Source organism: Neofelis nebulosa, chromosome 4 (genome assembly GCF_028018385.1).
Source record: "Neofelis nebulosa isolate mNeoNeb1 chromosome 4, mNeoNeb1.pri, whole genome shotgun sequence".
NCBI classification, from domain to species: Eukaryota; Metazoa; Chordata; class Mammalia; order Carnivora; family Felidae; genus Neofelis; species Neofelis nebulosa.
In genome coordinates, this window is record NC_080785.1 from 115,081,736 (window position 1) to 115,105,578 (window position 23,843).

At 44.9% G+C, this 23,843-nt stretch overlaps 1 protein-coding gene across 3 annotated transcripts in view; it reads left to right on the forward strand.

Moving 5' to 3' along the window:
* NR2C2 (nuclear receptor subfamily 2 group C member 2) overlaps positions 1–22,312 on the forward strand; it is a 101,218-nt gene extending 78,906 nt beyond the window's left edge. For all 3 annotated transcript variants that reach the window (XM_058725888.1, XM_058725890.1, XM_058725889.1), the window contains 9 exons: positions 1,086–1,233; positions 2,002–2,095; positions 5,876–6,009; positions 6,950–7,127; positions 8,249–8,370; positions 9,171–9,310; positions 11,826–11,963; positions 12,937–13,042; positions 15,895–22,312. In XM_058725888.1, coding sequence (XP_058581871.1) covers positions 1,086–1,233; positions 2,002–2,095; positions 5,876–6,009; positions 6,950–7,127; positions 8,249–8,370; positions 9,171–9,310; positions 11,826–11,963; positions 12,937–13,042; positions 15,895–16,069 — 1,235 coding nt within the window. In that variant the 3' untranslated portion in view covers positions 16,070–22,312. The remainder of the gene's footprint in view (positions 1–1,085; positions 1,234–2,001; positions 2,096–5,875; positions 6,010–6,949; positions 7,128–8,248; positions 8,371–9,170; positions 9,311–11,825; positions 11,964–12,936; positions 13,043–15,894) is intronic.
* Positions 22,313–23,843: the final 1,531 nt, after the last annotated feature.

The window sequence follows — 23,843 nt, forward strand, 5'->3', positions numbered from 1 at the left end:
GTTTCTCTCCCTGGCTTTAAAATACTCTAAGAGAAAAATATCCACCGAGGCTTCACTTTATTTCCCTTCTGGGTCAGCTAGGTGTTCCAGCACTGATGCTGCTGGGATTGGTCATTTCCCGTGGAGTATTTGGAAACCTCCTCCAGATAAATCGGGATGCAGCACAGGGCAGTGGGGTAAACACAGGCTGTGGAGTGTCAAACCGTGTCAAACCCCAGCTCTGTCACTTAGGAGCTGTGGGGCCTGGGGAAGACATGTCACTGCTTTCAGCCTCAGGGTCCTCATCTGTAAAATGGGACCCTCTTACTTACATATTGGATCTGGGGTTCATCCTTTCTTTCTGTTGAAAAGGTTTTTATTTTCTTCATTTCTTTCTGGCCTGTATACTCCTTTTAGGCCAGATTGCTGAAGGGAGAGACTGCTAGTGTTGTAGAAAACTAACACCCCATTAAACAGTTTGCAGAAGCCGTGCAGGCTTGAGTTGGACATTGGAATGCTTCCTTTCTGACACGTGCGTTAGACAAGATTTCTGTTAAGGACCAACTTGAAGATGGGTGTTTCTCTTCCAGAGAGTGCCTTTTGTTACCAGCAGGCAGAGAAAAGCCAGAGTCCTCAGGGTGGGCCCCCCACAAGGCCATACAAGTGCCGTGCTCAACTGTCTTAGCAGGCAGTGCTTACCCTCTTTAGCCCTTTGGATTTAACATCATATCGTTTGGCTTTGAGTTTTTCACCTCTTTGGCTGAAAAGTCCACTGTGAAAATGGAGTTAGATGCGTCTAGCACCAGAACCTATCATCCCTGTAGTAACAAACTTACTAAGGAAAACCCCTAAATTTACTTTGAAAGATGTAGTTCAAAGTGGGGGAGGGACAAAGAGAGAGGGAGACAGAATCCGAAGCAGGCTCCAGGCTCTGAGCTGTGTCAGCACAGAGCCTAATGCGGGGCTTGAACTCAAAAACCATGAGATCATGACCTGAGTCAAAGTCAGACACTCAACCGACTGAGCCACCCAGCTGCCTGGAAAGATGTAGTTTTTAATAACTTGACTCTTTCCTCTAAATGTGAATATTTATGTTGTGATTTAAGCTGTACAGAGTGAACGGAAGCCCTTTGATGTACAGCGGGAGAAACCAAGCAATTGTGCTGCTTCAACTGAGAAAATCTATATCCGGAAGGACCTGAGAAGTCCTCTGATAGCCACTCCCACATTTGTGGCAGATAAAGATGGAGCAAGGTCAGTCCCTGTTTTGGTAAAGGGTCACACTGCTATCAGCCTTTGAGCTGTCCCTTGGAGGGCACTTACTTGGCTCCCTGCATGCTGCCACAGCCTTCAGCCTTGTCTTGCCCCACCCTACCCTTTTTGGAGCTGTTCCAGTCATACCTGTGGATAGGCCTGAGGATGGCTAATTTAAGATGGGGTCAGAATTTCTCCTGCATCAGGGGCTCAGGTTATGTCCTGTAGTTTCATACAGGAAAATAGTTGCTCTTCAATTCAAGATGGAGTTTTTCTGCAGTATAGACAAAAGGCCTAAGTCCTCAGGTAGTCTCAAATAGTGCCACAAGTTAACTTATATGTCTTTTTGCTTTCATGTAATCTGTTGAACTTAATTGAAAAAGAACAGAAAAGAAAAATAAGAAATCCAAACTCTATCCTAGCAAGAACTAGAGTTGAGAATTCCTTGGTGATATTCTGAAGATCAAGTTAACTTTATTTAAAAGAGCAGTCACCGTCTGTGGTCAGCATGGAAGCTTGGGGGAGCAGGGGTGGGAGCGGGGAGACATGTGTCTGTGTGGCATCCTGTTTCAGGCTGTAGGCCCAGCTCTGTGTGCATCTCGTTGCAGAGAGAAGGGGGGTTGTTAGTCACTCAGTGGCCGAGTCCAGGTAGAGCTTTTGTGCTCTTCAGACAGCTTTGCAGATGTGGAAGGGACAGAGCAATGCAGCATGATCATACTGTGCATTAAATGTTGGAAGCTACTCTGGGTTTCTTTATGTCTTAAATAGACAAACAGGTCTTCTTGATCCAGGGATGCTTGTGAACATCCAACAGCCTTTGATACGCGAGGATGGTACGGTTCTCCTGGCCACGGATTCCAAGGTGATGCTCTCTACTTATGCCTTACTCTCCATCTTTCTTTTGCCGTGCAGACTGCTTCTCGGAATTGTGCACCCACCTTCTTGGCCTTCCGAGACAACCTCGAAAGCATGGCCTTCTGCATCTCACCTCACTTCTTATACAGCCATCTGTGATTTATTTTAGGGATGTTGAGGACTTTTTGGAAACTCAGGACTGGCTGGTTATAGTCATTGTAACATGTCAGGATCTAGAGTTCAGTTTGGTGAGAATTCAGTGGCTCTCAAATCAGTTAACCACCCCACCACCCCCACCTCAGTACACACATTGGCAAACTACTGGTATGCTAGGGAAATGGCTGCTTATTCTAAGATGGCCTTTGGCAGAAGCTGCTAGTTCCTTTTTTTTTTTTTTTTTTTGGTTGAAGTTGACACACTGTTAAATTATCCACACCCACCCCCTTCCTTTTTATTAGATGACCTGCAGGAGGAAGTTCAGGCAGGATTCTGACAATTGTAAAACTAAGAGCAAATCGGCCATATGGAATTTAACTTGTTGTGAACAGAGGTGTTTGTCATTCCAGGAGAGAGAGAGCTGGCTAACCCCTGTGAAGATAACTTAGGAGAAAGGTTTTATCCAGGCAAGGAAACTGATTACATCAGAAACTATGAGATGAGAAATATAACCCAGTGATGATGAAGTAGCAGCGCACCATGGCTGAAGTCCGGTTTTTCTTCTCTAAGAGGAGTGACTTAAACAGTGCTGCCATGGGGCGCCTGGGTGGCGCAGTCGGTTAAGCGTCCGACTTCAGCCAGGTCACGATCTCGCGGTCCGTGAGTTCGAGCCCCGCGTCAGGCTCTGGGCCAATGGCTCAGAGCCTGGAGCCTGTTTCCGATTCTGTGTCTCCCTCTCTCTCTGCCCCTCCCCCGTTCAGGCTCTGTCTCTCTCTGTCCCAAAAATAAATAAAAAACATTGAAAAAAAAAAAAATTAAAATGCTGCCATGGCTACTGCCCTGAGAGCCAGAGCCACGCTACCTGCAAGGCTTCCTTCTCATCTATTCACGTGCACATCGCTGTGCCCACTCAGCACGTTAGGAACATCCTTTTTTGAGAAAGAAAAGGCAACAGTGAGAGCTGCTGGCTGGCACCAACAGCAGCTTTCCATCCTCTGGCCCTTATGCCGGGCTTTGAGCTTCCTGTCTTTGGGCACTGGTGATGTATGTGACATGGGAATCACACCCAGTGTGCTGCTGTCGTCACCCAGTAGCCATTCAGGACAGTGATTGATGCATAGTGGGGTAGAGAGAAACCAGAAGCCTGAAAGTAAGGCCCAAATAACCTTAAAACCTGATTACCAAGGGATTTCACAGCAGCTGTTCCATGGTGCCATCCATGCAGAGACTGAGAATAAGAACCAAGAGACTCCAGAGTCTGCTATCTTGGGAGCCCAGCACCGCTCTTGGGAGCCATGTGCCCTCTTTCCTACATCTCTGTTTCCTTCAGTACCCCCGACACAGGGGTGCTGGGAAACTTGAGTTAGTTTTATAAAGCACACAGCATCCAGTGACACTCAGTAAATGAGAAGCTAGTCATGGTCATTGGATGGAAGAGAAAGGACACAAACTGTGGTATTTAAGTAGCAGTTAAGAGAAAGAGCTGCAGAGTCAGACGTGTGCTCCTACCTATTCCTTCCTCTGTGGTGTGGAAGTTTTTCATGAATAACGGAATATATATAGAAAGCACCTAAAGGGAGCTATTTTCAGAATCTGTTTTTTAAACCTTCCACTTTGAAAGATTAAAATTCAAAATAACGTACCTTGAGCAAGCACAAAGATACTGCAGAGCTCCCCTGTACCCTTTACTCAGTTGCTCCCAGCAGTTTATCGGGCAAGACTGCAAGATGGTATCAGAACCAGGACGCAGCACTGGTACAGTGTGTGGGGAGTGATCTTTTCCTTTTTTCATTTAAGCTTTCTTTCTCTTCAGCACATCTTTCTGTCATGACAACCTGCATCATTTAACAGCTGCACAACCTTCTGTTATATGGTTGTTCGGTGATTTATTAGTCAGTTCTCTGCTTGTGATCTTTTCTGCTGTTCTGGTTTTTCACTTTTCTAACCAGATACAACAAACATTTGTTTATACGTCTTTTTTTTTTTTTTTTTTAGCATTTATTTATTATTGAGAGACAGACAGAACATGAGCATGGGAGGGGCAGAGAGAGGGGGAGACACAGAATCCGAAGCAGGCTCCAGGCTCTGAGTTGTCAGCACAGAGCCTGACGCGGGGCTTGAACTCGCAAACTGCGAGATCATGACCTGAGCGGAAGTCGGATGCTTTACCGACTGAGGCACCCAGGCACCCGTGTTTATACTATATACCTTGATTTATTTGTTCAAATATGTCTGGTTTTCTTTTTTTGCTTATTTGAGATAAAATTCACATACCTGAAGATTTATCCTTTTAGTGTTACAGTGCAGTGGTTCTAGTACTTTCACAAGGTTGTACAGCCATCACCACTACCCAATTCCAGAATATTTTCATCACGCCAAAAGAAACCCTGCACCCATTAAGCAGTCACTTCCTCCTCCCCTACCAACTGCTACTCTACTTTCTGACTATACTCTACTTTTCTGATATAAATGGAAACATACAATATTTTGCCTTCTGACACTGGCTTCTTTCTCTTGGCGTAGCGTTTTCAAGGTTCATCCATGTTGTGGCGTGTGTCAGCAAGCACTTCGTTCCTTTTTATTGCCAATTAATAAGCCCTTGAATGACTAAACCACATTTTACATATCCATTACATTCAGCTGACGAACATTTCAGTTGTTTCTACTTTTTGTCTATTATGAATAGACAAATATGCTACGAACATTTGGGTAATTTTGTGTGTGTGGACGTATGTTTTAATTTCTCATGTATATAACTAGGGAGTGGAATTGCTGGTCATATGGTAACTCTGTATTTAAACTTTGTGAGGAAGTGCCAGACTTTTCTACAGTGGCTGCACCATTTTACATTCCCACCAGCAATGTATGAGGGTCCAGTTTCTCCACATCCTCCCCAGCACCTGTTATTACCTGTCTTTTTTATTATAAACATCCTGTTGGGTGTGAGGTGGTATCTCATTGTGGTTTTGATTTGCATTTCCAGTGATGTTGAACATCTTTTCATGTGCTTATTGGCCATGTGTGTCCTCTTCTAAGAAATATCTAAATCCTTGGCTCATTTTTTTTTTTTTTTAACTGACTGCTTTATCTTTTTATTTTTGACTTGAAAGAGTTCTTTAGATATTCTGGTTACTAAACCATTGTAAGATGTGTGTTTTGCAAATATTTCCTCCCATTCTCTGGGTTGTCTTTTGTGTGTGGAAGGGCAGGGTTTCTTTTTACTTTCCTAATAACTTTTTTCTTTTTTTAAGCTTTTATTTTTAAGTAATCTCTACACCCACCGTTGGGCTCGAACTCACAACTCCAAGGTCAGGAGCCAGTGCTTCACCAACTGAGCCAGCTAGGCACCCCATTTACTTTCTTAATATCTTTTGAAGCACAGAAGTTTAAATTTTGGCAGTGTCTAATTTGTCTGTTTTCTGTTACCTTATTATATGTATATTTGTGTAACCACCATCGCAGTCAAGACACCGAACTCTCCCCTCACCAAAAAGTTCTCCCTCCTGCTGCCATGTTGAGCTCACACCCCATAGATGCTGTTTTTAAACTACCATTATACCTTCATTGGCCTGAGAGTCTTTTATGTGTGTGTTTGTGTTCATCTTTAATGTTCTTGTTTTTTGTTTAATAGGCAGAAACAAGCCAGGGAGCTCTGGGCACACTGGCAAATGTAGTAACCTCCCTTGCCAACTTGAGTGAGTCCCTTAACAATGGTGATGCTTCGGAAATGCAGCCGGAGGACCAGTCCGCAAGTGAGATTACTCGGTATGATCCCATGAGGGTGGAGGCTCTGCCCAGTGTGCACACTTAGCTGCTCTTTTGTGAGGGCTGGCAGCAGCATTTTGACACCCACCCTGTATTTAATCAAGGATGGTAAAGTCACAGTGTCCCTGCACATCTGTCTTCCTTCACATTTTAACTATGGGAACCAGGATTTGTTTATATTACATGATATAAAACAATCAAAGTTGCTTTTCATTCCAGACAATGAAAAAGGAAATGGAGTGACTGAGTGGAAGCAGGGAAAACCCTTCAATAGACAGGTGTTCCTTGCATTAGTTATTTTGACTAAATATTAATAGTTCATCCCCTTTCCCACTTCTGTTTTAGCCTATTTTTCCAAACAGTCTAAAGCTTAAGTCCATCAGGGTGTTAGCTACTAGCATTAGCTGGCCCTGAACATCCATAACCGGCTGCAGAGAGTTTCTTCTCCATAGGCTGTCATGTTTGCTCCTTTCCTGTGGGACTGGTCACCCCTGCCTGTCTTGCCAGGCTGGGCAGATGTACAGCTGGAGGCCACACAAGTGCCCCGGGCCTCATGATCTCTTGCAGTCTGATAGCAAAGAGGATGGGATTCCAGTTGGATAGAATTCTGTTTCCACCATTTACTGGGTGGTTGGTGTTAGAAGAGTTATGTAACATCTCCAGGCCTCAGCTTTCACATCTATAAAATGGGGAGGGTTCTACCTTAGAGAGTAGTGTGAAAAATAGAAATTATGTGTGAAAATAAATAATATATAGCTTAGTGCCCATGATGATGTATGGACTGTACACAGAAACTTTCATTGTCATCCCTTCCCCCAGCAGGTAGATTTAATGATCTTTTCCCCATTGCATGGTTTTTCTAGATTATGTCTCAGCTAGAGTTCTGTTCCTCCTAAAAGCTGTGGATTCACACCACTGACTGCTTCATTTTTGCTCACAGGGCATTTGATACCTTAGCTAAAGCACTTAATACCACAGACAGCTCCTCACCTCCGAGCCTAGCAGACGGCATAGATGCCAGTGGAGGAGGTGGCATCCACGTCATCAGCAGAGACCAGTCCACACCCATCATCGAGGTCGAAGGGCCCCTCCTTTCAGATACTCATGTCACATTTAAGGTGAGTGCATTCAGCCTACCCACATGCCCCAGCCTCCCAGCCTGCAGTGTAAAACCAAAATCTTGTAGCAAGCTCATTTTCATGTTGTGGCTTTTGATCCAGACCTGGTGTTCCAGAACAGTATTCTCATTAAAAAGCATTTTTGCTCTGTTTTGCTCATTTGGCTCTCAAGGTAACTTGCCCTGAAGCAGGTGTGGCCTGTCCTTGCCAAGAGGGGTTGACAAGGTGCTGACCCTTGAGGGCTTTTAATGGACTGCTCTGCCTTTTCTAGGATGGCCTAGCTCCAGCACAGGCTCAGTCAAGCACCTTTGTCTGCTTCAGCATGCGGGCAGCCAGCCCTCATTCCTAGCCGCTGGTCCTGACCGCTTGCCATCGCTAGCCACAGAACTTTGAAGAGCTGTTAGTCTTCCCCACAGGCTCCTCCATGGCCTTGCTTCCAAAAGACACTCCTCAGTTTCTAGGGCTACAGACCGTGTCTTCCTATCCCCGAGTGCTCTTGACTAGAGAGGCCTGACCAGTCACTTAGGAAGACTGGGTCCCTGCTCATAGTTGCCCACTGGTGCCAAGAATATAGGTCACCAGTGGGATTCCAGCATCAAAGGCATTAATGCCCCTTCTGGACAGTGGAGCTCTGGAGCCCAGGCCTGAGCATTCTGATGATGGGATCTCGTCCTCCCACCATATGGGTTTCTTTTCAGCTCTCACTCACTGTTACCCTGAGGCCACCTACCAAATGCCCACTAGCTATGAAGTTGACCCCTGTTCCCAGATTCAACTTAGATTTTAACCTCCAGCTCAAAATGGAATTGCTTTAGAACAGATAGCAATTTAGTTGAGGCAAAAGTTGAAAAGTATGCCTTTGTGTGATTGAGTTGGGAGGTCACCACCATTGACCACATTCTGAGGGCCATCAGGCCCTAGTTCATTGGGCAAGAGACCACAGGGTGTTGGTGCCAGCCCCCCGCTGCAGAGGACACAGGTTTCATAAGGATGGGTCTGCACAGGAGCTTCAGCATTAGAGATTATCACAACTCAAGTGTCACAGTTGTTGAAACGTGACAGGGATTCATGTTGACCTGTCTCTCTGTCACCTCCTGTGTTGTGTGCCTCTTCTTCTCCAGCTCACCATGCCCAGCCCAATGCCAGAGTACCTCAACGTGCACTACATCTGCGAGTCAGCGTCCCGCCTGCTTTTCCTCTCCATGCACTGGGCCAGGTCAATCCCAGCTTTTCAGGCACTTGGGTAAGTGGCCTTTTCTCTCTGTGCATATCTTTCAGCAAGAGCCCTCCCCTCATTAGGAGTGGCCCAGAAGATATCTGAGGGCCATTCTAGTTTGTTCCTGTGATCTCATTCAAGTGACCCTGATTTTCTTATTAAACACACTAAGTGGACTGGTAGCTGAGGTCCATGGTTGCCACTATTTCGGTGTTACTCAAACTTTTATCAGCCTTCTCCATATGCCTTCTCCATATTGGTGCTGGGAGCCAGGGATGGAGTGGAGCAAAAGGCAGGAGTCATCCTGAAATGTTGAGACAAGTAGCAGAAGCTCCTCAGATAGGGTCATACTGTTTGCAGCATGGTAGCCATGCTGTCCTGAGTATAAATCATCCAAGACAGGGCTGAAGGCTGGCGTGGCTGGCCTCTTCCTGTCTCCAGTGCCAACTTGTCCCCTGCAGGGTTTGCAGACCCTCTGTTCTCTGTCTGCAGGGAGACAGACAGAGCTCTTAGCCCTTGGATCACTGCAGCCTCTTCTGACAGCCATGTCAGGGCCACTGAGTTTAGAAGGCTGTAGGAGATGCCAGTTTAGTCATACCCATTCAGATTTCTCATTACTGAAGTCTAAAGAGTCTTTGTTAAGAGAATAGTTTATCCTCAGAGGGACTTTAGTTAAGAGATTCACACAGACAGTGGTGTTTTCAGAGAATGGTCCTGGACATACCATAGACCTTCAAGAAACACTTGCTGAATCAACTTGTTTGGGGCAAACTGGGCCCTGGAGAATGCCAGCATGTACCCACACCCACTCTGACCTCTGTCCCCAGGCAGGACTGCAACACCAGCCTGGTGCGGGCCTGCTGGAACGAGCTCTTCACCCTCGGCCTCGCCCAGTGTGCCCAGGTCATGAGTCTCTCCACTATCCTGGCGGCCATTGTCAACCACCTGCAGAACAGCATCCAGGAAGGTAGGGCTGGGCTGGGCTGTGGGGGATTGCATCTCGGTTCAGGCTGACTCCTTGCAAACTGGCCAGCCTCAGTGTCCCACAGCATCCACAGGCTGAAGGTAGTTTAACATTTAAGTCCTAGGACCTTTACCAGTGAGAACATTTAAATTTCCACCCGTCTGTCATCTTATAAGGCATATGAAAGGCGAAAAAAAGATAATTGAAAAAATTGCCAACTTCCTGATACGTAGGCATTTGGTGATGTTTCCAGCATAATCTTACATTTCCATCTTGATTGGCAGGCATACATGGAAAAAAACTAGTTTTTTGCCTGTGGGGTGAAAGAAAAACCCAGTTTTTCCCTACTGTGCTTCTCTTCCCTGCATGTCTCCTTTACTACTCACACAGAACACTTTTTTTTTTTTTGAGAGAGAGAAAGAGCACGAGAACACGGGGGAGAGGGGCAGAGGGGGAAAGAGAGTAAATCTCAAACAGGCTCCATGCTTAGCGAGAAGCCCGATGCAGGGCTCAATCTCACGACCATGAGATCATGACCTGCGCCAAAATCAGAAGTTGGACACTTTATCAACTGATCCACCCAGACTCCCCAGGCACTTCAGTTCTGGAACTTGTAGTCACCAATGTGTGGAGGTGTTTCCCCACAACAGCCAATTCCCTGTGACATCAGGTGGGTGTCTTACAATTTAATTCAATTCTGACACTGTCTACCCAGAGATAGTGTCAGATCCCACGGGTGTTAAGGGCTCAGTCCCATAAGACCCTGTCCCCAATACACACACACAAGTCCAGGCTATCACCTGTGCTTCTGACCAACCTGCTGTAGATCAGAGGTTGCAGCAGCCCTCAAGTTGGATTCATTCACTAGCGTTGCTCACAGAACTTGAGGAGACACTTAAGTTCACCACTTTTTAAAAGGATATGATAAAGGATACAGATGAACAGCCAGATGAAGAGATACATAGGGTGAGGTCTGAGAGAATCTCAAGCGCAGGAGTTTCTGTCCCCGTGGACTTGGGGTACTTCACCCTCTGGTGTGCGTGTGTTCACCAACTTGGAAGCTCTCTGAATCCCATACTATTGGGATTTTATGATGGAGACTTCCTTCCTCATGTGGGCATGATCAATTATTAACTCGGTGTCTAGCTCCTCTCCCCACTCTGGAGGATGAGGGACGGGGCTGGAAATTCCAAGTTTCTCGGCATGCCTTAGTCTTTCCAGGGGCCAGGCCCCATAGATTCACCTCAAAAGATGAATCCTAGTGCTCTTAACACACAGGAGCTTACAAGGGTTTTAGGAGCTCTTTGTCAGGAACAGGGTCAAAGACAAATATTAGAATAAGATGTCGTGGTAGTGCTCTTATCACTTAGAAATTAACAAGGGTTTCAGGAGCTCTGTGCCAGAAACTGGGGGCAGAGACCAACAGACAGATTTTTTATTATCTCATAACAGGTTACCCTTTCCCATATAACAAATTCTCACAATCCTAGAAGAGACTATTATCGCAGTAAGGTCCCTGGATTGCCCCAAGTGAAACAGCAAGCAGAAGAGCCAGGCACAGACAAGGGTCGTGCAGACCCCCTAATCCAGGACACAGTTGCATACCCAGCTGCTGCTCACGAGCGAACAGGTGACTCTCTTCCAGAAAGATTTGTGGCAACTACCTAACATTTGGTGGTCAGATCCCAGCCATGTCAGGACAGGAGATAGCCAGTGCAGATAGCCCTCTGTCTGCCGGAAGTCCATAGTACATCAAAGACATAGTCTTGACGGAGCACGCCTAGGATTCAGCACTGACACTAAAAATCTGCACCTGATACTGAATTGCAGTTGAGCTGCACTTTTCATTAGGCATTCCAGATGTTTGATTACCTAGGAATTCGAGTTACCTAGTCACACCTTTGTTTTTCTAGTTACTCCTTTGGACTAGTAACGTAAAGCTGATTTTTTTTTTTTTTAACCCTGTAACATTTTGTTGATTTTAAGTTAGATTTGTTCACAAATGAGGATTGGTTTCCTTTATTTTTAACTGAGTGTAATAATACTAATACCTTCAGCAAGTACTACCATGAAGATTAAATCGGAAAACACACAAAATTGTTTCCACAACTAAAAAATGTCGACATTTAATGGTCATATCCGTAAACATTTATTAAATTCCTGCAGAGACTTAGAAAATCTGACCACTGTTAAGAATTGACTTATAGGTCTTAAGCACAGAATAAAAGGAGTTACCAGTTTGCACCTATAGGCCAAAGTTGCTGCCCAACGTGGGGCCAGGGAGAATCGCTGGTCTGGGGGATTATTACTGAGACAGCATACATAGCAGAGTGGAATTTGGGTACCTATTGTCACTTCTTCACCTGGAAACTGAGGCTGTTAACCATCTTAAGGTAACTGGTTTTCCATTAAAAAGTGAAATTATTTTCTCTTCTCTTTGAATCTGTGGCTCCTCAAAGAAGCTTGTGTTGTTATTCTTACCAGCCTTTCTCAGAGGATCTGTGATGTTGATTTGTAGATAAACTTTCTGGAGACCGGATAAAGCAAGTCATGGAGCACATCTGGAAGCTTCAGGAATTCTGTAACAGTATGGCGAAGCTGGATATAGACGGCTATGAGTATGCATACCTTAAAGCTATAGTTCTCTTTAGCCCCGGTAAGATATGTGGTGGTGACTCACAACAGTTTTCCGCCTATGTCTACTGATATTTCTGAACATGAACGTGTTGTCACGCTGTCAGCCATGTAGAGAGAGCCCTCCCTGCCAGATTGTATGTGACAGAATGTTCTCCTAAAAGGTGTGCTTTGCTAGCTAACATAAGCACATAACGTTCTTTTAAATTGTTTTTACAGTCCCAAAGACATATGCCATAGTGCCTTCCAGATGTTTGACTTCATATGTTGAATAGATTCTGTATCCTAATTTAAACCATTGGCCAAACAAGACTTCAGCATACAAAACAGAGTAGTATACTACTGTCCAGTGTCCTTTTTTGTTCATTTTGATTTGTTTCGCTTTCCTTTTTGCCAATTTTTAGTTTGTATTAGCATATGTCCTCCAGTACAGACTGAAACTGCACAAGTTTACCTGTTCCTGGAGGACAGTAGCAGCAGCTGAAGAGGCAGCAGGACTGTCCGGCTGGCCTCACTGCCCCCCCCCTTGGCTGTTGTCTCGGAGCCTCCAGAGAGGTCACTCAGGCTGACTGCTGAACTCAATAGCAGGGTTGGACACCGCTAACTCCCTCCCTTCTTCCCCAGCCATCCACTCATGAACAACAAAGTAGCTAATAAAAATGGGAGAAATTATGTATTAAATTCATAGAAAGTGATAATTTCTAATCTCATGTGATAGTTCCAAGCCAGATGTCCAAACCAAGCCAGGTGGGGCTGGTGAGGGCTGGTGTGACCACTCAGGAGCCCAGCCCTCTCCCAGGAACCCTCAGGCCTTGGCAGAGCATAGAACAAAAACTAATGTTTTAACAGTAATATCCAAACCAGATCCACCTTCAGAGTTCAATCTACATTGTACTTGAGAAATTTGCCAGAGGCTTAATTAAAAATACGAAGAAGTCTGCAAGCGAGGCTTTCAGAATACACAAGGCAATTCAGGGGTACTTTTCTCTTTTTAGACCATCCAGGTTTGACCAGTACAAGCCAGATTGAAAAATTCCAAGAAAAGGCACAGATGGAATTGCAGGACTACGTTCAGAAAACCTATTCGGAAGACACGTACCGGTGAGGTGCAAAGATACACACTCTTGCTGTGGGGCAGGAGGGGGTGCAGCTGGATCTGTAGTCACAAATATAAATTGTCAGCCTTTCCACGTCTGGCAGCCCGGTGAAGCCTCCTTTTGATCACACTTTAGTTCTTGCATTTCATGGATGGTAACAGTGTGTGGAAAGTGCTGGGTGGGAGGGGCAGGAATACTGGGCCATTCCAGTGTTTGCTGGGTAAACTGCAGGTGGAACCTTGGGTTGTTCTTCTGTAACATGAGGGTTTGGAATCGTTGCTGTGTAATTCCCTCCGAGGCTCACATCATGCACAGACGGTAGTTCTCACGGAGATTCCCTCTGTCCAGAAGAGCAGCTGTGCCCCCGTGGTCTGCGTCCACTGAAGAGGCCAAGCTAGCGTACGTGATAGCAAAGTTTTTGTTGACAGAAACCGACCCCAACCTCTACAAAGGAGTGAGTGGGTTATAGAAAATAGTAATTTTGCTGTCAGATAAACTGATTTTTTTTGAATTCCCATTTTTTAGGTAAAAAAGTTAGTTTGTATTATTTGTAATGATTGGGCAGCAAATACATGTATATACACATATACTCATAGATATACATGTGAGCCTTTGTCATGCAAAACTGAACAGGAAAGTTCTGAAATAGGGCAGGATGCCTGGCAGGCTTTCCAGCCAAGGAGTGGAGGAGCTCTTTCCCCATGACCACTTCCAACCCACTGGAAACTCCATGAATTACTGAGGTCATGTCAGGTAAACTATTTAATATTCCCTTCCCCACCCTGTCCTCTCAAAATAAACACTGGAGCAAAATTGACCCATAAGATACACGGCCCCACTTCTCTCCATGTATGTCCCCTTCACAGACCTCAATCCAAAGGTGCCCCACAGAATGAGAATGCCAGGCCCCAGGGACCCATTTCTGTGGTGTGATTGGCAGACCTGTAGCTGGCCCTGCTGGGAGAGAACCTCCTCTGCTTTAGGCACACCTCCATGGCCCAAGCATAGCTTTTGCCAGAGCAGGATCCATTTTGACTGGAATCTATGAAAACCTCACCATGAGTCTCAAGTGATTACAGCCTCAATACATATAGAATGGGACTGCCAATGGGAGCTCTGCCACCCATACCCAGAGCTCATCCAACCCAGCCAGGTACGCAGGCAAGCTGTCCCCAGAGGTAGCCATGGGCCTACTCCCACACAGTGTCTGTGGTTAGAAGAGGCTGGAAATGCCCCTGTAGGGACTGCTAGCAGAACCACACAGCACACTAGAGTCATCTTGACAACAGCAGCTCTCTGGCCTTTGAAAGTAGGTGTTTCTGCAAAAATCTAGTGAGGGACCCAGGGATAGATAAAGGGCATGGTAAGAAAAGTGATTTGGAACCAAAAATGAGATAAGGGAGGCTTTCTCATAGGATAGGGCTCAGAAAAAAGACAGTTCCCCCAAAAGCCCTAGGACGGTTGACACCCGTTTCTGCATTTAGTCTTTCCCATTTTATGCCTTTTCTCATACTGTCTGCTCCTCCTGAAATAACCCTTCTATCCCTCCCCATTGTTTATATCTCTGCTGAGAGAAACCTCAGCCAGCCTCTAAGGCCCAGCTGACCTGTCCCCCCACCCCCCCACCCCCAAGAAGTCCTCCTTGATTGACCCTTGCTGAGTTTCCAAGATCCTTCATCCTGTCTGCCCCTTCTGGTCTGTGGTGGTGTCCCCTTACATCTTTGTGTGCCCTGCAAGACTCATGGTGGCTGGGCGAATGGACGATGATGCTGGAATGCCGCTTGCATAATCTGTATTTTCTCTTTTTAAAAATAACAGTGTTCACTGTAGGAAAGAAATTAGAACATTCTGAAAAGTAAAATGAAAGCTTTTCAGTTCCTGTAAATAGAACTATCCATAGTTAACGTTTTATGCATTTCCTTCCAGAAATTTTTTATGTCTGTGTAACTGGAATCATAAAATCCAAAGTAAGGTTTTGTAACCCTTTCTTCATGTAATGTTCAACAAGCATACTTCTGCATTTTCTGTGGCTGAGGAGATGCTGTCATTTCTTTAGAACTTTCCTGCTAATGAAAATATAGGTTGTTTCCTGACTAGGCTGGCACGCAGTGAGCATCCTTGCACACGTAGCTTTGTACAGTGTCTGTGGAATGGCCAATCATGTGGGATGCTTCAGATACAGTGTCCAGAGAGCCATCAGAACAGGGTCATGATGTGTCCTCCCACCCAGGGTGTTTTCAAAATGAAAACAATTTTATTGCTTCATTTTTTAATTAGGATGCTATGTGAACACTACAGTAATACAGACAAAGGTTTAATAAGTAAAAGCATTCCAGATCCCCAAACCCAGAGATCAGGGTTTTGGTGAACATCCTTCCAAATACTTTTTTATACATGCCACACAAATAAATTTACACAAATGAGATTGTGTTACACTTGCTGCTTCCCGGTCTCCTTTTAGGTTTTTACTCGGCTGTACATCACAGACTTACCATCAGTGAATATATATCTTTTTTATACTTTTTGCTGAATATACAGTGTGCTCTTTTATATGGAGACACCATAATTTAACCCATCCTTTATTGATTTCCAAATTTTTCTCTTTTGGTGGAGGTGGGGAGAATTGTTATAAATGAAGGAAACATTTGTACATACATCTTTGTACTTGGTTTTGATTTTCTCTCATGATAAATCCCTACAAGAGGAACTGTTGAAATTTGAAATACAAGGGGTAGGTCATGGGTCTGTTTGTTTGTTTCAATTCCAAGCAGTGCGGAGAGGGTCCCTGGGAGCCTGTCCAGGGAGAAGTCTGAAGGGCAGTGAACTCCCTTTCTCTAATGAGCCTCCCTTTTACAGATTGGCCCGGATTCTCGTTCGCCTGCCAGCACTCAGGCTGATGAGCTCAAACATAACAGAAGAACTTTTTTTTACTGGTCTCATTGGCAATGTTTCAATAGACAGCATAATCCCCTACATCCTCAAGATGGAGACAGCAGAGTATAACGGCCAGATCACCGGAGCCAGTCTATAGTGTGCACCGCACGCCTGCTGAGAAGCAGAAGGATCCTCCCAGGACCGCTCAGATAACAGAGAAAATAAAGTAGTGGTATTTTGGTATGTGCAAATATTTCCAGTATGTTAGCCATTTCCTACCTGGTTTCTTCTTACCTGTTAATCCCAAACAATAGCAACTAAAAGACTAGTAGGATCCTTTCCTGCCATAAGAAATGTTTTAATGCCTTTTGATGAACCACATTTTGGAACAATCTTTTAACCTAATTTGTATTTAGCGATTCTCAAAGGGCAAAAAACAAAGAGTTTTATAATGTCAGAGACTAGTATTAAACAAAACTAAACGAACCTAAGAAAACAGTATGTGTGTATATATATTAAAATTGTCCTTGGAATTAATAGCTACTAATTACCAGGGTAAATAATATTAGCACTTTCTAAGCACTTCTTATCAATGCGTATGTTAGCAACATCTTGCCTGTGGGCAGGACAAATGGAAAACTGTGTATGTCTTTTGCCGAAATGCTAATGATTTCTGTGAAAACGCAATAGGGTACAGGAGACAATCATTTATGTTTAAGAAAAGATGGCATCATTCCTAATTGTATGCACACATTAGTGGTGTTGAACTAAATTCCTATGAACGATTGAGAATGTGGCTCATGTGTATCATGCAGTAAGTGGGAGTGTGGTAGTGCAGTCGGTGGGGACCCCAACCGGAAGCTTCCTCAGCTGGTGAGTTGATGATGCTTGTCAGGTTCCCTGACCTCTGGTTCTGGTCTGTGACTGGCATCTACAGGCTCCTCCAAACCTAGGGCTCTCTTGATGACTGGTTCTCAGAATTGGATTGCAACCAACCAGTCAGACATAAACTGCCAATTCCTGCAGCAAGTGAAAACATCCCCAAATCACCTCCACCACTCACGGCAGACAGAGCCTTCTGACCAAAAAGTGCAAGGTGGGCATTTTGAACCTGACAGTAATTCCTGAATGCAATCTGGGGCGGTTGCTCATTGTTCGGATGGAGGAAGAAGGTCCCCTTCTCAGGGGTTTCCATTCCAAACACCCCCTTGAGAAGGGTCTGTATTCCTGCAGTTCACTCAGAACTGTGAGGTGATTCAGCGGGGAGGGGTGCAGGATTTTGCTCCCTGTCCCGGGGTAGTGGTGATGGTACGGCTGAATGGAAGGGTTTCTCTGTTGACCTTGAATATCAGGGTTTTTCAAAGTGTTTCCAGACTCTGCATTTCTGTTGGCAGATCTTTGAATGCTACTGGCACACCATGCACTTTGATCCCCCAGGTGTGTACCAGCAAAGAACCCTGGAGCATTTTGGGTGATGTATGCAGAAGCAGCCTACCTGCTCCTTATAAAAAACCCGTAACTCCCAAAGTTATCTTCTTTGTCCTAAGTTACAGCCACCATCATTTACAAGAGCAGAATGCAGTATAAGGAAGTTCTGTCTAGAGAAGAGCATAAATTCCCATGGATGTGAGTAAACGGTGGGCATTTCCTGCTTGGGAAAGTGGCATGTCCAAGACCAGATAGGTACTCTCCGTTTCCTTTTTGTACAGCCCAGATTAAGAAAATACAGCATTAGGTTAAATTTGCATCTCCCAGGACCTTTTGACCAGATGGTATCCAGAAAGATCCCAGTGCACTTCCCCTGCCTCACAGGCACTCTCTGGTCTGGCTTGGGCCCTAGTCAGGGTGGGGCCTCATGTGCTATGTAGGTGCCCAGCCAGCTAGCCACTGGCTCTTGACAAAATAGGATTCTCTGTTCTGAAGTGTTAGGAGCACTTGGTGAAAGTCATTAGTAGGAATTAAGTGGGGATGGTATCTCCAACTTCTAAATTCCTGTTTGGATTTAATTATATTATTTATAGTTCATGACTTGGAAACACATTTTGGAGATAATAGGGGTGCCTGTTATAAAATGATGGAAAGAATTTAATTTTGCCAGCTTAAATTTTTGGTTTCTAACTTTGAAGTGATTTAAATTTCAAAATTAAGAAAAAAACAGCCAAGACAGTAGAGTTAGGGCAGGTCTGTTTCATTTCTACTCATGAAGGATTTTAGCAGAGGGTATTTTCAAGCACGTTTATGCATCTTTCACAGCAAGTTGCCTGTTTTCTGTTCGATTTTTTAATATAACCACATCTGTTGATCACATAGCCATTCGGTGGCAATACCAGTGTCACATCTCCCAGATCTGAGTTCTCCGTGTTAGGGAAAAGGCCCACCCCTCATTCCCAGGGGTGGGCCTGGAAGTCCTGTGCCCATTCGGCTTGTAGATACCTTTGCCTTTAGATAACGGCATGGCTTAGCCAAGACCTCGACCGAGGGCCCAGCGATGCACTGTTGAAAGTTTTGGGGCAGAGAAGGTGATAAACCAGCAGGAAGACAGGGAACATTTGGGTGAGTGCTGCACTCTGGCCAGGTAGCCCTGGACAAAAATTGGTTCGGCTTGGAGGGTTGTTGATTTTGACCTAGTCTTGCCCCTTGAGTCCCTTCACTGGTGATGGCTGATGGCAGTGGACCATTTTGGGCTTTGAACACTCATTAGTTTCCCAGATCCTCTTGGCTTTACTTTGAAGTAGCCTTTTCCGCTTTACTTTGAAGTAGCCTTTTCCTTAAGGATCATGTTCACACAAGCTGATTTCTTGCTGCCCCAAATCATTTCACACCTTGGACAGCAGGTCCATTCCATCTTGTCAGATTGGTTAAGAGGAGCCCAAAGTCCAGACTTTTTTAAAGGGATCCCAAGCAAATACTGAGGCTCAACTTTCACAAGGCTTTTACCCCTCATTGGTAGTTGGTGAAACTCTAGATTTGGTTAAGTGATGCCAGCTCTCTGCCTAAGAGCAGGTTCTTAGTCACACAGCCTGTGCACATGTCCCTTCTGTTAACCTGGCCCTTCTTCCCTTGTGAGGAGAGGTCTATCAGCTAAAGGAGGTGGTGATATACACCATTGTTTCTTGATGAAATGGGCTCTTTTCCGGCAGTATCTCAGATAATGCTAGACAGTTATATGTTGAAATTCTGGAGGTCATTACATATAATCATAAAACAGGACAGGAAGAGACTTAGAAAAATTACTCAAGCAAATAATACTTTCCAAGCTATTCCACCCTTCTGATTTGAAATTTGTATGTGTGTCTATTGGGGGATTACCATTATTTATTGTCTAGCTTCTGCCATGAGGCTGTTCTTGGGGTTCTTTTGTTGTTCGGATTTTTATATTTCATTGCAGGTATAGTCACTTGTAAGATGTTATGTAAATGCCCTCAAGAGGGATGGTTTCCTAGCTTCTCGGTATTAAATGTGAACTCTGTTCTGAGGCAGTTGCCACCAGCCATGGTGATCGCAATGGATGCACCTACTCTTGGGCTCCCTGACGTGGCAGCCACATATCGCTAGAGTACATGGTTGCAGCCATAGTACATATTTACTTAGCTGTTTTGCTTGTTTGGGGGATGGCCGTGGCAGGAAGGCTAAGATTTAGAAGGGCTATATCTAGTGCTTTTATTCTGGGGGAAAAATGCATCCTAATCCTTTGGGGTGATTTCTAGTAGTCTTGCCCCCAGCCTGCTCTCTGCCTGACAAGCAGCCCTTGGCTATGAATCCAAGTTCTAGGACCTGATCAGATCAGAGTCCAGAGGTTTGTTGCCCACTTGCCGGTGGAAAGGGCCTCATGTGCAGTGGGGCTATCTAGATGACATTTCATCTCTAAGTGTAGGCCATGAAGTGTCATCTTCTGACATTCGCTTTTATCCCCGGGGGCGGGGGGGTGGGGGGAGGTAGGGAGGCAGTGCCCTTTAGACCCTGGAAGGTTGGAGCAGGCCAGGCAGATGCCCACATGCTTCCTTTATCCCACTTCCAGTCTCTAGATTGTACGGCTCTTTGAAAATGTCTTAACTTTGATGTAAATTTGTAAAGCCAAGCCCTAATCGAGGTAGTGGGTTTGGGTCTTTTGTACACAGGGTTCTGGACATCCCCACGTGTGCCTCTTGCCAGCGCACACTTGCGCATGTCCAGCCCTGGGGTCCCTTCAGCGGCATTGTGCGTGTACAGATTTATAGGCTTGTATGACTGAATGAATGTACATGTGTTTATATCTATATATGTACAGTGTATATAGTGTGTGTATGTGTACATAGATGTATATTATGTATACAGACATGTAGCCATGTATCCAAAATTTCCTTATGTTTTAAAGAGAGTCTATGATAGAGTTGCTAAAGTAAATGGACGTGGGTGTTCCAAGGTCCCTCAGCAGGATGGATTTGCTGATATTTTAACTCCATTTTCCTTTGGGTGAGCCTGGCTGGGAAAGGCCATGAAGACAGAATCTCCACTCTGTACCAGGGAAGATCCCAGACAGAAAAGGTCCTGACAGGAGGACACTGCCGTATATTCTCTAGGTTCAGGCAAGGGCCAGAAAGGTAGAAGACCGTTCATCTTAATGTCCAAAACTAGGTGGGGACCTTTCACTTGGCTGCCACACACCTGTTTATGGCCTGACTAGAAGGAACTTGATAGTAGGAGCTGTCGGCCTTCCCAGACACTCGCTCTGTCATGTGGTCCAGAGACAGGCATCATAGTCAGAGATTCAGAGTGGTCCTTGTTCTGGGGCCTGACTCCTCGTGTGGTAGTGATTTCCTATGCTCACCCGGATTTAGCAAACGGTGGGCACTGCCCGGTGAGTAAACAGATTCCCATGTGTCTAGTGCCAGTTGAAAAAAACCTACCAAGCAGTCTTTTAAGATAAACATGAATATAATGACTAAATTATGGAATATTAAGTTACAAATCTTAAATTACTTCTCTAGCATGTGAATAAAATCCACTGACATAAATTCTTCCTATAAATTGATTTAAACATGTCAGATAAAAATTGGATTTTAATATGGCTACATGTGCCCTTTAAGCTACAGATACCTAATTTTCCTCACCCAGGTCTATTCTGATGAATTTTTCCCCTTAATCGGGCTTTAAACTGAGACCGGGCACGCGGGAGCCAGGGCCCAGCCCGGCGTAGTTGCTTGCAGAGCTGGTGAATGGGGCCTGCCTGGTGGGAGGGCTGAAAGCTGGCCCGCTGAAGGGAACTGGAGAACGGCAAAAACTCACATAGCCCATAGGTTTTCTGTTGTTTTTTAAAATAAGCTACCGAAATGTTTGAAAACACTTCATTGAGACTATAGTACTCAGTGCCTTTTGTGAGACGGTGGGTCATTTAGCCTTCAGCTTCCCCTATATTTAATGTAAAAGAAGCTCCTACTTCGCTGGCCTCATCCAACAGTACTTCCTGACCTTCCCCTGTCCTTGCCTGTCGTGACAATCACACTCTTGAAGGTGGCTTTCCAGTTAAAATACAAGAGGAAGCTTGACAGTCTCTCAATCTTCAAAGTAAAAGTTTTCATTTGGGGCTATCTTAACAGCAATCTAAGAGTTATTAAAGTTTGAGCTTAAAAAGAGTATCTTAGGGGTGGGGAATGTCGGAGATACTTTTAAGGCCCAGCTATACTTCCAGTTCAGAAGCCAGTAATTCTGGTGTCTCAATATTTATACACACAGCATAGAAAAAATGCTATAAAAATCAATGTTCAGCAACATTTATCAACTGACAGACTGTGAGAAAGCTTAATATTTGGATAACATTTGGAAGTAGTAGACTTTATGTTAAAAACGACTTCTCTTTAGGAACGTGTACTCAATTACCATTTTAACGACCAGAGCGGCCACGGGCTCAGACGATGCCGCCACACAACTCAAGTGCTGGGATATTTTTCTACAGCCTCCGTTCTCCCAACTACCTTGTAATAAACCAGTGTTCAACTAGTTTTATAACTGAAAAGCTGCACATTTTTCATAGTACAAACCCTAGTTTTTACCTGTAGTTTGGACCTCTCCGTTAAAATGTAGCTGCATTACCGGCCCTTTTAAAAGACATCTGTTAAAGGAAAATTCGGGTGTTAGATTTTCTTGGGACCGTTTCTGTAACTTCTGCCCTTCACAATATAGAAAATACTGTTTATGCCATTACATTTTAATTCCAGGTTTAAAACCTGTCGAAAGCTGGAGCTTGAAATCAGCTTTATGTGATGGCATTTAAAAAATAGCATGTTCTTTTTAAACTGAATTTTATATCTAATCAGTGTCTTCAGTCTTGAAGAAGAATTTGCATTGTTGTGTTTGTATATAGAGTATTGCAGTGCATGAATTAGCTTTTATGCATTTTATTAAATGCTGTCTCAATGTGGCATTATTGTTGTGGCTTAATACTACTACCTAAATGAGGTTTATACTATTAAAAAAGAATTAAAGACTAATGTGCATCTGCTCATTTCTTCTAATAGTAACACCAGTAATGCCTGACCCCCAGGAGCACCCGCAGGATCTCCCCCAAGGGGTACTTCCCTAGCCGTCGGTCTACTTGATGGTCCACCTGACTTGCAAATACCTTTAGTGGGAAAGAAGGTGTGGAAGTCCAAAAGCCAGGTCGGTGGTTCTGGAGGGGAGCACAGCTGAGGTGCCAGGCTACACAAGCTGCAGTCACAGATGATACTCGAAAGCCAGGCCTCCAACCAGCCGGCTCATCCTGTAAAGGTATTCACTATCCAGAACAAAAATGTGTTCTTAAAGTTGTAGAAGTTGGAAAGAACTTGCTCCGTGGGGGGATCATGTGACCTCTCATTTTACTGGTGAGGATTCGGAGGTCCAGAGTCAGATTCTTGGCAGAACCCACTGGCAGCCAAATAGCTTTAAATGGCTGTGCCAGGTAAGTATTCAAAATGAAAACCAGTCACTTCAGAAGAACAAGGTCTAAAAATCTGTGCAAATAGACACTATCACAGCAATCTTTTTTTCCTATTTCTGTACATTTTAAACCCATCTTTTATCACTACTAAACAAAGTAGGAAACAGGAGACAAAAGGGTCAAAGAGATAATGCCCCCTAGTGGTGCTTATTCCAAGTCTCTGTAAAGAGTAATAAGGGCGGCACTGGCTTGCCTTGCCTCCCGGTCAGCAACCTTTCTGGGCCCCCTGTGGACCATGGAGGGAAGAGGTACTTACTTCCCCAGCCCCGGGCCCACTAGCGCTCTTTCTGAAAAGCTCCAGCGGCCCCAGCAGCCCAATCACAGCTTCAGCAGCTGGCGTGAAGGCCAAGGCTAAGTCAGCTGGGCGGGGTTATTAAAAAACATGACAGGGGCGCCTGGGTGGCTCAGTTGGTTAAGCGGCTGACTTCGGCTCAGGTCATGATCTTGCGGTCCGTGAGTTCGAGCCCCGCGTTGGGCTCTGTGCTGACAGCTCAGAGCCTGGAGCCTGTTTCAGATTCTGTGTCTCCCTCTCTCTGACCCTCCCCCGTTCATGCTTTGTCTCTCTCTGTCTCAAAAATAAATAAACGTAAAAAAAAATTAAAAAAAAAAATAAACATGACAGAAAGGGTTAGAATGGAGGATAGAATTCTCTGCCCACCCTCAAATGGTAAAGGGAGAAGGTGCACTGCGGTGTGGACCTGTAGTTCAACACAACCCTGGTGAGCCTGCAGCCATCCCAGAATGCCTCCTCCGTGCCCAGCCCCACCAGCCGTCTCCCCGAACACAAGTCTGGTACAAAATCACCACCTGAACATCAGGTGGTGTAAATGTAAAAGGAGCCAAATCCCTCCCAGTTTAATGGGCTGATCCCCCAGCATTTCTATAAAACATTCTGGTTCCACATGATTTCCCCAGCAAATTAGTTCCTGGCCTCCCCTTTCCTCTCAGCCCCACCGGCCAGGCATTTCCCACAGGG